This window comes from Planococcus citri, chromosome 1 (assembly GCF_950023065.1).
Source record: "Planococcus citri chromosome 1, ihPlaCitr1.1, whole genome shotgun sequence".
In the NCBI taxonomy this organism is placed as follows: Eukaryota; Metazoa; Arthropoda; class Insecta; order Hemiptera; family Pseudococcidae; genus Planococcus; species Planococcus citri.
The window spans coordinates 75,860,351-75,871,802 of record NC_088677.1 but is presented as its reverse complement, the minus strand read 5'-3'; the positions used below and the strand labels follow the sequence as shown (position 1 = coordinate 75,871,802).

The following is an 11,452-nucleotide window of genomic DNA, read 5'->3' as shown; positions in this document are numbered from 1 at the left end:
CAGCTTTCATTGACTTGTTTTTTTGAAACTGGTTCAGGGTTCCTAAACTGAAATTCTTTCTTTGATTCTTTTTTTTGAAATGAATTCAATGGTTCTGAAATTTTTACAAGAGATTCCTCCAAAAATGAAAACGTGGAAAAGTGTTTACAAAAAATTCGTACTTAAAATAGAAATTGAGACGAATAATTCTTCTAAAAATGAAAACTTGACGAGAAAATGTTCATAACAAAATCGCAAGACACCAAAAATTCATCCCCATTTTTTACTGTCTTTTTTTCAAAACCGGTTCAGTACCTAATTCTGAATTTCAACAAATAAATAATTAGTTACAAATGAAAACTTGGGGAAATGTTCATCAAAAATTTGTTAGGCAAAATTGATCACTTTTATAGATTCGTTTCAGAAATTGGCTCAGGGGTTCTCAAATGCTACAAATAGTTCACTAAATTTTTAACTTGGAAAATACTTACAAAAATTCGCAGAACTCTAAAAGTTTGTCTGTTTTTTATTGACTAGTTTTTGAAAACCGGTTCAGTGGTTCTCAAATTGTGATAAAAAATTTTTGTCAATGAACAAAAGCAAGGTAAAAGTTGACCTTGCTCTCATTATGGGACACTATAAACGTCAATCTGTTTTTTCAATTGACTTATTTTTGAAAACCGGTTCAGTGGTTCTCAAGTTGCGACAAATAACTATAATTCTTGTTTTAAAACTAGGAAAAAATGCCACAAAAAATTTAATAAGCATTAGAAATGTTGCTGTTTTTTCATTGATCTATTTCTGAAACCGGTTCTGTGGTTATCAGTATACATCCGGTTTTCAAAAACCGGTTCAGTGGTTCCCAAATTGCGACAAACAATTCCTATAGATGTGAAGACTAGAAAAAAATTTCTCAAAAAATTAATAGTGTTGAAAATTTGGCAGGTTTTTTATTGATTTTGGTTCAATGGTTCTCAAATTGCAACAAATAATTCTGGTTTCTAAATTCGGAAAAATTTCCACAAAAAATTTATCAAACATTAAAAATTTTAGTGTTTTTTATTGATCCATTTCTGAAACCGGTTCTGTGGTTATCAATAAATCCGTTTTTCTATACACCTTTTTTCTGAAACCGGTTTAGTGGTTCCCAAATTGTAACAAACAATTCCTATAGATTTGAAAACTCGAAAAAAATTTCACAAAAAATTCATAGAGTGATAAAAATTTGACAGTTTTTTTATTCCCTTTGATTCAGTACTCAAAATTTCTACAAATAATTTCCTGTTCTAAAACTTGGAAAAATTGCCTCAAAAATTCATCCAATATTAAAAATTTTGCTGTTTTTTATTGATCTATTTCTAAAGCCGGTTCTGTGGTTATCAATACATCCGTGTTTCAATAGACTTATTTTTTGAAACCGGTTCAGTGGTTCTCAAATTGCGATAAAGACAAACAATTCCTAATAGATTTGAAAATTCGAAAAAATGCTCACAAAAAATCCATAGAGCGTTAAAAATTTGGCAGGTTTTTATTGATTTTGGTTCAGTGGTTCTCAAATTGCGAAAAATAATGATTTTTTTGAAATCAGTTCAGAGGTTCTCAAATTGCGACCAGATCTTTTCACTAAAAATGATGACTAGATGAAAAAACACTAGAAAATCATTCGTTTTTATCGAATTATTTACTTATACTTGAAACCAGTCTAGCGGTTCTCACATCAAGACATATGACTAAGAGGAGAAAGATATGTATAAAAAATGTTGAAAGTCGATATTTCAGTCGTTTTTATGAACATTTGGCCACCGAATTATCTTTTTTTAAACCCCAATACCAGATGATATACATGAAAAGCATTGCTAGATAATGATTTTGATCTCTTAAGAGCGCATTTGAAAGGTTAAAGGGACAGTCAAGTCACCCAAAATGTTTGAAACCAGTGACAAACCCCCTGATTCAAGTTTAACTACCCATCTCTGATCTCAGCATTACTGAGAGTTGAAATTTTGTCGACGTTTGAAGGTGAGTTCTGATGCAACTTTCGAAGCAGGTAAAAAATCTTACTTCGTGAAATTTTTTAACCTTTAAATTGAAGAAGCTGGAGCAATGAGTTGTTGAAGTTTTCAAGTAGGTACCTATATGTGAAAATTCATTACACCACCCCCCCCCCAGAAATATCCTGGCCCCTTCAACTATTCTCATATTTTGCTAACATGGTTCTTAATTTCTGAAAAAAATAGGGCACGAGAGCAAGAGCAACTTTGAATTTTATCCACTAACTATTTCAAATACCTACTTACACTCCCTTCCTCCCTCACATTGATAAAAATTATATCACTTCACAAACTTCCTATACTTACCTATGAAAAGTAGGTAAATTTTAATTGATGTCGTCGTCGATGATTCAGAAAAATAAACGATAGCGTATTTAAATTGGCATCTATCTTACGTAGAATCAGTTTCCGGCATCTGCGTACAAGTACCTAATCGTTCTTAATTAAAATACGGTAGATTCGTGATTTGTGGCATTTGATAAAGTAAAGATGAACGATAACCTTTCAGGTGCATGAATATATAGCTTGTACTGTACATAGTACTTACTACTTATACCTATTTGTTTGACACTAAAAGTGAAAAGACACAAACGACATCGACACTGCAGGTACCGGTAGGTGCTTGAAACATTGTGTAATATACGTTGTTCTACCTTTATTACAAGAGATAGGCAACAACTTTTACGATAGGTATCTTGAAATACTCATCAGGAAACGCGTCGATCATTCAATGAGTATTTCAATTTCTTATCTCCTTACTCAGCTTCATCGATGAGACCCAAGAAATTGTTATTTTTCAAAAATTTTAATCAAAATTTAGAATGATGCAGGAAATTTTTTTCACTCACAGATTTTCATTTCAAAAAAATTTCTGTGATCATTTTTTCCAAAAATGCAGAATTTTTTGAGCTCTTCAGCTTCCTCGAGCGTCCTTGATTTTTGGCTCCAAATACCACCTAAAATTTTCCACCCATATTTTTCAATATTTTGCAATAAAATGAAAAAAAAACATTACCTCTTTCTAGTTTAGGTAGGTAGCTAGCTACATCGATCACTAAAACCTACTCAGCTGCCTTCACTTCGACCCCAAACCCAACATTCGACTGTATATTGCAATAGGCAAATTAAACGTATCTAAGTACATGAAAAAAAAAAACTGCATCATATACCACCAGAACAATGCATCGGACTATTGACCAATATACGAGTAATATAGACGTACAGAAAGATACTTAATCGACCTACGAGTCAAAGTACACAACACACAAGGCTCAGAAGCCTTTCATATACCATCCATTATAGCACCACTCGTGGGCACTTGAAATTACACTACAACCGTATACTTACTCACTTACTTTAGTAATATGTACTATCGAAAAATAAAGAAAAAGAAAAAGGTACACGATAAAATTGCAAAACGTTCGTTTAATAAATACTTAAGAAATTAGAAGAAAGAGAAAGACTATATATGTACAGCCAGCTTATACTCGTACTTATACAAATATATAGGTAGAGGTACATCTACCAGACAGGTAATTGAGAATGAGACCCGAGAGTTGTTTGTTATTTGTAAATTCTAACCAGCGGAGCGTTTTGGTAAGCGTAAATAGGTCCGTTGATTGGTTCAACGTCTTGGTACTTAACATTGGCCACATAACCATTGGATTTCTTTTCAACTTCGGATACAGCGATATTTCCAACTTGTCTGAGCTTCTCGACTGTTTCGGTTATGGGCATCGTGGTGTAGCTAACTTTTTGTAATCTGCCATCCGGAAGTAAGACGTAGTAGAGGCCGTTGTCTGGAATTGGCTGTTGTTCGGATCCGAAACCGTTTAGGGTTTCTGCCTCCAATGCCTGTAAAAATATAAATATCTCGTGAGTACAAATATGAGGACATTTTTTACTTGAAATAACCCTTGGAAGTCATCAACGAGTATACCTACAGGGTGTCCCTGGCAGGAGTGAGCCATCAAACTCGAGACTCGAGAATTAGACATTTTTTCTGCATCAGTGTTGCTATAGTATACCTATAGATCTCCTTAAGTACCGAAAATTCTATCAAATTTATTTTTTGAAAGAATTTACCTAGTTTAAAAAATTACTGAAATCCACTCACAGGCCCCAAATTTTGAAAAATTGGGGGTGGGGGCTGGAGAGACACCGAAGAGTTGAATCCAAAAACTTGGGAGAATCAACATGTCGCACCATATTTTAATAACTTTTTTTGGGGGGCGGGGGGGGGCTGAAATGAATCTGAGGGATCGCAGCCAAAAAAAAAGATGAATGAATAATGGAACTCATGTCAGTGTTCCCAAAAATTCCGAAATCAATAAGTACACCACACAAATTTTCAATTTTTTGAGTTTTGGGTCATGTTTAAGGATACTTTTTAGGAGAAGAACGAGTCGTCAGAGGTGTTGGATTAAAAAATGTAAGCCATTATTCTCGAATTCGATGAACATGTGATTTCACATTCATAATTTATTGGTTGAATTTTGATAAAAATGAGAGATTCATGTCTTTTCACTCACTTCACAAAATCTAAAAAAAAAACTAGACAGCTAAGCAAAGCTTAGCTGCAAAGTGTGCGTAGCTAGCTGCCTTTTCTACAGCTATAACCGTTATTGCATCTAGGTAGTGCATAAGTGAATCAACCATGTCACAGTGATGAGAATTTTTGAAACTCTCACTGCTTCAAAATAATAATTGTTTTTCAGTGTTTTCATATTTTCCAAATTACAATAGGTATTTCAGAATAATTTATAAGCTTGTATTGCTTCTAAATTAAGAAATTTCTAGTTGTTTTTCATAGTTTGCATTGTTTTAAAATTTACAAAATTTCAAATCGATTTCCCGAATTCCCCATCGCTACAATTTCATAAAGTTTTCAATAAATTTTCAGAATTTTGCATTGCTGCTGAGTTATGAAATTTGCAATCAATTTTTAGAATTCACATTGCCTCTAAATAGTCAAATTTTGAATAATTTTTCAGAATTGTTATTGTCTTTAAATTAAAAAATTTCAAATTCAATTTTCAAGTTCATATTTTCCACAAATTGTAAAACGTTTACTCAATTTTTGGAATTCACATTGCCTCCAATTTTTCAGAATTCTCATCTTCTTCATAAATATTACAATACTTATTTCATATAATTTTCAAGTTCACATTATCTGCAACTTACAGAACTTTTAATCAATTTTTGGAATTCTTAGCGTCTCTAAATACAAATTTTCATATTATTTTTTTTAGAATTTCCATTGTCTTCAAATTTATAAATTTTCAAACCAATTTTCACATTTTCAGAACTTGCTTTTCATTCTAAATTAAGAATTAAATCTTATAAAATACCTATGTTAAGAATTTGCATTGCCTATTACACGAAAAAAATATGGGTAATTTTTACAAAAAAATTTAACTAAATACTCATAATTAAGTACCAGATCCCATTCAATAATTTTTACTGTAATCGTATAGTAAAACTTATCATTTTAATAAATTTTGCTATAGGTACCAATAGTAAAAATCGTTTTGTTTTAATAATTTTTACTAAATCATGATAATAAAAATTACATGTTTCAATTGTACAAAAATTAGTTTAATTACTCATTTTGAAGTAATTTTTAAATTATAAGTAAAAAGTTGAAAATTATTCATGTCAAGGTAATTCTTACTATACTTATGGCTATAGGTAGACAAAAAATTAATGAAATGAATTTTTAGTTAGCAAATATATCATAATTCATAACTCAATTTCAGCATTATTTTTACCCCATTATCATGTACCTACTACATAGGTAACTCCGAAGCATTTACCTATCCAATTTTCCTACGAAAAATCTGTCACCTACCTACTTACCTCACGGGGATTCGAACCTGGGTCCCTAAATTTCCTATTCCTACCTACATGCCCTAACCACTCAGCCACCACTTCGCTACGAGGGTTACGGTATTAAAATAATATATTTGTTTGGTAAACGCCCCACCAAACCACTCCCACTTGGAATTTACAGCTAACAGACTGGGGGTGTAACAGGGTACAATGAAACACAGCTGGTGATGGAATAGACTGGGGGTATAGCAGGGTACAATGAGCGGCAGGTGTTTTACAAGTCCCCTTTTCCCTTTTTTAGGATTTAATGCATTAAAATAATGAACTAAAATTGCAATTACTCAGCAACTACCCATCCGAATTGAATGAAAATTAATCTATTCCCTCCGTCTTAATGATTCTCAAATGGTGTCCAATAGGTACAAAAAACGGTTGGATAGCTTAAGAGAACATTCAGTTCCAATAAAATTTCATTTCTCAAAGCGAAACCAATAGTGTGCTACGCACACTAATGAACTGATGATACTAAGTCGATCTCAGCGACCTTATTTTGAATAAATTTTCACCAGTAAGTAAAACCAAATTTTCATAATTTTTTCAACTTTTCAACTTTTGTGGGGAGGGGGGGCGGTTGGCTGGAGGGATATTGATGGTTTGTTTGACGCCAAAAAATGAACGGATAATTCAATCTCAGCACACTGAATGAGTAGTCCAACAAACAACGTTTTACATTTTCAATTTTTCGAATTTAAATCACAAGTTGAAGGTCATTTTAAGGTTTTGAACACATTTTTTCCAAGTTCAGCAGTTCCAGATAATTATCAGCATTAAAAATCAACTGTTGCCAAAAAGCAAAAGACAAAAAAAATTACAAAAAGGAGGAGTCCCGATAAGGCCAATTTTTGGCCCCACCTAATTTGATTTCAGAATTTGGCCCAAAAAAGCTTAATTTTGAAAGTTACAGGAAAAATCAAATGAAAAATCATCGAGCACTTGCCAGTGTGGTTCAAATGTAAATTCTTCAATTTATTTGAAATAATGTGCATAAACACCTTTTTTAGGGGTGCCCAAAGTGGGGGGCTCTGAAAAAAGGGTTCAAAATTACGAATATACAGGGAGCTTAATTAAACTTTTTCATCGAGATAATTGAATACATACCTCAAAACGTTACGTTTGGCGTAAATCGTAGATTTCTAGTTTTCCAGGGGTTCTCAAAATTTTGAAATTGCGAAAAAAATGGAAAACTGGATTTTTGAGTACCAGCGGAAAATTGTATTGAGCTCAAAATTTGGTAGGATGAAGGTCTTTCAGATACTAATAAACTGTAGAAAGCGTTTTAGGGGGGCTCAAAGGGGTAAGTTCAAAATGGTGGTTCCAAAATTCTCCAAAAATCAAAACCCCCCGATTTCTGACCCCGAGGATCGAAAATAGGAAAATCACCTCGCATAACGTGTATCGAGTTCAAACAGATATTTTACCCTAAAAAAGTTTTTGAAAATAATACTCAGTGGTTCCTAAAATTCTTTTTGTAATCACAACTTTGGGAACCCCTGGAGCGTAAAAAATGGTCATTTTGGGTTAACCAACCACCGATTCGTATTTCGGGCATTTATTACAATATTTTTAGAGTGATTGAGTGGAAAATTACGTGGGGTCAAAAATTGGCCTTACGGGACTCCTCCTTTTCGAAAAATTTTTGATGTCGAAGAATTTAAAATTGGAACTATTTTTTCGGAACTAAAATGAAAAACATTTTGATTCATTTAGCTAAAATTTGGAAATATTTTCCTTACATTAAAAAAAAAACGAAAAAAATTACTTTAAAAAACAAAAAATACGTCAAAAAATTTGAAAAAAAAAGTAAAAATAGAAAACTACAAAACAACATTATTAGGTAATTTTTTCAAAATTGTGGAAAAATGAAGTTTTTTTGACAATAAAAAATAAAAAAAACTACAAAAAAGAAGAAGGAAATCTCAAAAACTCGAATAAATAATCACGAAAGGCAATTTATAATTATGTTTCATCAAAATGTTTAAAAGTTTGGAAACTTTTTTCCAAAATTAAGAAAAACATTTGAAATAATTTTTAAAAAGAAAATACGTCTTAAAAAGGTAAAAATAAAACAAAAGTAAAAACAAAAAACGCCATCTGGTGATTTTTTTCCAGAAATGTGAAAAATATACGTTTTTTGAAAAAATTACAATAAAAAATGAAAAAAAAACTACAAAAAAAATATTTACAAAATTATTTTTTTCAAATGTTTAGGCTTAAATTTGGTAATATTTTTCCAAAGTGAAGAAAAACGATAAAAAATATGTCAAAAAACGAAAAAAAAACCGAAAAAACAAAAATAAAATGAAATTAAAAACAAAAAAATAAAAAAAAACATCATCATTAGGTAATTTTTTGCAAAAATTGAAGTTTTATTCAATAAAAAAAAAAACAAAAAAAAAGAAGAAAATGTTCCAAAAACTAAAATAAATATGTACTCGTGAAAAACGATTTAAAAGATGAGAATGGAAAATAATTGAATGTTTTTTTTAAATGTTTAAAAATTAAAATATTTTTCCAAAATAAAAAAAAAGACTTTCATTTTCAAAAACGTGAAAATATTTTTAAAAACAAAAAATTATAGTACTGTAAATTTTGTCTCCAGGAAGCTCAATTTTGGAAATAAGTATCATCAAAAATTGCAATTTTTTGAAATTTGAAAATAAACATGCTCAAAACTTTGAAGCATCTTGGAAGTTCAAGCAAGGTATTTACAACCAGAATGATGATGACCAAAGTTGTAGAGAATTAAATTTTCAATCATCTTAATTTCAATAAATTTTTCTCAAGGAGGCTTCATTTTTGAAATTGGAAAATGAGATACTCCAAGCTTTGAAATGTTTTGGAGGCAGAACGAGAAGTTTTAAGGAAAAAATATTAAGAACCAAAGTTGCAAAAAATGAAATTTCCAATCATTTACTTTCATCAATTTTTTCTCTAGGTATAGTCTCCATTTTCAAAATAATTAGTAGGGACGTAAATTTACAATTTTTGAAATTTGAAAACAGACTCTCAAAACTTTTAGAAAAGCTGTGGAAGCTCAACAAAGACATATGTATTACCACCAAAATGATCAGGTAGGGTAAAAGTTGCAGAAAATTTACATAATTATCAATATTTTTTTTTCAAGATGCTTCATTTTCAAAATACAAATATTTACAATTTTTGAAATTCAGAATTGGGAATCTCGAAATTTTAAAACGATCTGAAGGCTTAACGAAACGTTCTGAAGAAAAACAATGATCAGAACCAACGTTGCAGATGAATAAATTTCCAATCTTTTAATATTTCACCAACTTTTCCTTCAAGAGGTTCTATTCTCAAAATACTATCAATAAGTATATACCTAATCAAAACTTTGAAGTAGTTTGGAAGCTGAAAAAAGACTTTAAGGACAAAAATATGAGAATTAGAGTTTCAGAGGATCGAATTTCCAATTGTTTTCATTCCATCAATTTTTCTTCTAGAAGGCTCTATTTTTGAAATACTTATTTGCAAAAAAAAAAAACTCAAAATCAAAATAATCCTTTGATGTTTTGTTCAAGTGTTTTAAAAATCAAAGTACTTTTTCAACACAGAAAAAAAATTAAAATCTGTTCAAAAACGATACAAAATTTCAAAACCAAAAAAAAACAACAAAAATATTTTTTAGAATCATAATCATCTGACAAAATTATGATAAATTTCCAGATAACCAAAATTAATGAATTTTCAGGTTAAAAAAAGGCCCAAAAAATTGATCTAACAGAATAAAAAAATACATAGATTTTTTGCTGACTCGAAATTGGTTCCTAAAAAAGGAAAAAATTCGATATTTTGAATCAAAATTGATACAAAAAATCTCCCCAGTCCCCATTCCCTTGAGAAATAACCACCAACATTTCAGCATCTAATCAAAAACCAAAAAAAATCACTAATTTTGGTCCTAAATCACCACAACCAACTGCCCATCAATCGATTGTCGATATCCCCAGTCACATCCAAATCTCGAAACTCACTCTCCCAGGACACCCTGTACACCAAACCAATAAGTATCTGACTACTCGAGACTCGAAATTCAACTCAACCAAAAACAAAACAAGGAAAAAACCTCTTAAGCAATCTAGAGCAGTTATTCTTTTTAAAAAAATGACGAAATTAAATGACTTAATACGAGTCTCACAGACTCCACACTCCACAGTCTCATCTATACGCAAAGCTGCGCTCGCTCGGCGTTTTGGAAATGCACTCTATAGTCTACGCCGCGAGAAGATTATGACACGGAGATAACTGCACGAATAAATATAATAGGTAGCTTAGTCACGATATCTGCAACACTTCTCCATGGCACGTACAAAAAAAGTGATAAAAAAAAACCTCATTGCGTAACATCACAGGAGAGGCGAATCGCATCGAACAATATGATATGTAGATATATACATAAGTTCTGTTAGCAACACGGGCGCTTATGTAATTTTTTTTTTCATATTTTCATTTCAACTTGAAAATTGTATACATAAACGACGAAATTGTACTAACATCTTTACCAACACCGCTGGCCCGCCGCCGCGTCTGCCATCGACTTCATTAGCAATTAAATGGACTATGAGCCTTTTAAGTAGCGCGACTAGACTAGACTAGACTAGTGCAATGGCGACCTTGAGTTAGCAAATACCGCTAGTCGGAGTCTCTTACCTCTGGTTTAGCTGTAGCTCCTTCGGCTGTGGTTGCACTTTCGGTATCGGCAATGGTGGTCGTTGGTGGTAAATAGGTAGCTCTTGGACGGGCTGGTAGTTCGAATTTCCTTCCGGTTGGTTTCCAGCCGCTGGGAGGGTAAGGTGCAGAAGATGGGGTCGTGGTTGTCGTCTTGGCTGTTGGGTATGGGCCTCCGTTGGCTGGAGGAGGCGTGTAGCTCGTATCAGCTGAGACTGATACGGTACAAGCGATTGTTAAAGTGATGGCTAAAGCGATACCCTGGACAAAGATTATACAAATTGATAAATAAAGAGCTCCAGAACAATTCTAAATTTAAAAAAAAATGAAAAGTGCTCATATAGGTGAGTATAGGTAGGTAGGTAGGTACTTACGTTCATCTTTGCTACTTCGTCTGATGCTCAACTCTACAGGTAGACACAATAAATAAAAAGATTGATAACTTATAAAGATGTTCTCACTGTCACCAACGATAACTGAATCAATTAAATGTCTAAAATGTCAATCGTTTATATACCCCGAAGTATCGGCTCGATGACACGTAGTATCGTGAAATATAGGACCGATAATAATATAACATTGACCGCTATCCAATATGATCGATCGGCATTGGTCATCCTCAGTTCATCGTCATGTTTACACATAATTCGTTCTTCGGCCGAACGTGACACTAATGTTGATTCAATACGCGAAATACTAACAATAAGAATCAGTTTTGTCATATTACGAGGTATATGCTTACATATGGATGGACATAGGTGCTTTGGCGAAGGATTACCATCGTTAACATGGTACTCGCGTAGGTAATTTTCTGCAAATGAGACATACGTGACAAATAGGTACCT

At 32.2% G+C, this 11,452-nt stretch overlaps 1 protein-coding gene across 1 annotated transcript; it reads right to left on the bottom strand.

Moving 5' to 3' along the window:
• Positions 1–3,437: 3,437 nt before the first annotated feature.
• On the bottom strand, positions 3,438–11,131 carry LOC135833068 (uncharacterized). Its single transcript, XM_065346686.1, has 3 exons — positions 10,982–11,131; positions 10,590–10,868; positions 3,438–3,884 (listed from the first exon to the last, which is right to left on the bottom strand). The coding sequence occupies exons 1-3, from the start codon at positions 10,985–10,987 to the stop codon at positions 3,594–3,596; spliced, it is 576 nt and encodes a 191-aa protein (XP_065202758.1). The 5' UTR covers positions 10,988–11,131; the 3' UTR covers positions 3,438–3,593.
• Positions 11,132–11,452: the final 321 nt, after the last annotated feature.

Excerpts from the sequence above, each read along its gene's own strand:
- LOC135833068 (XM_065346686.1), bottom strand. Across the intron at positions 3,885-10,589 it reads GAGCTACAGCTAAACCAGAG|GCATTGGAGGCAGAAACCCT; the intron begins GTAAGAGACTCC and ends ATATTTTTACAG.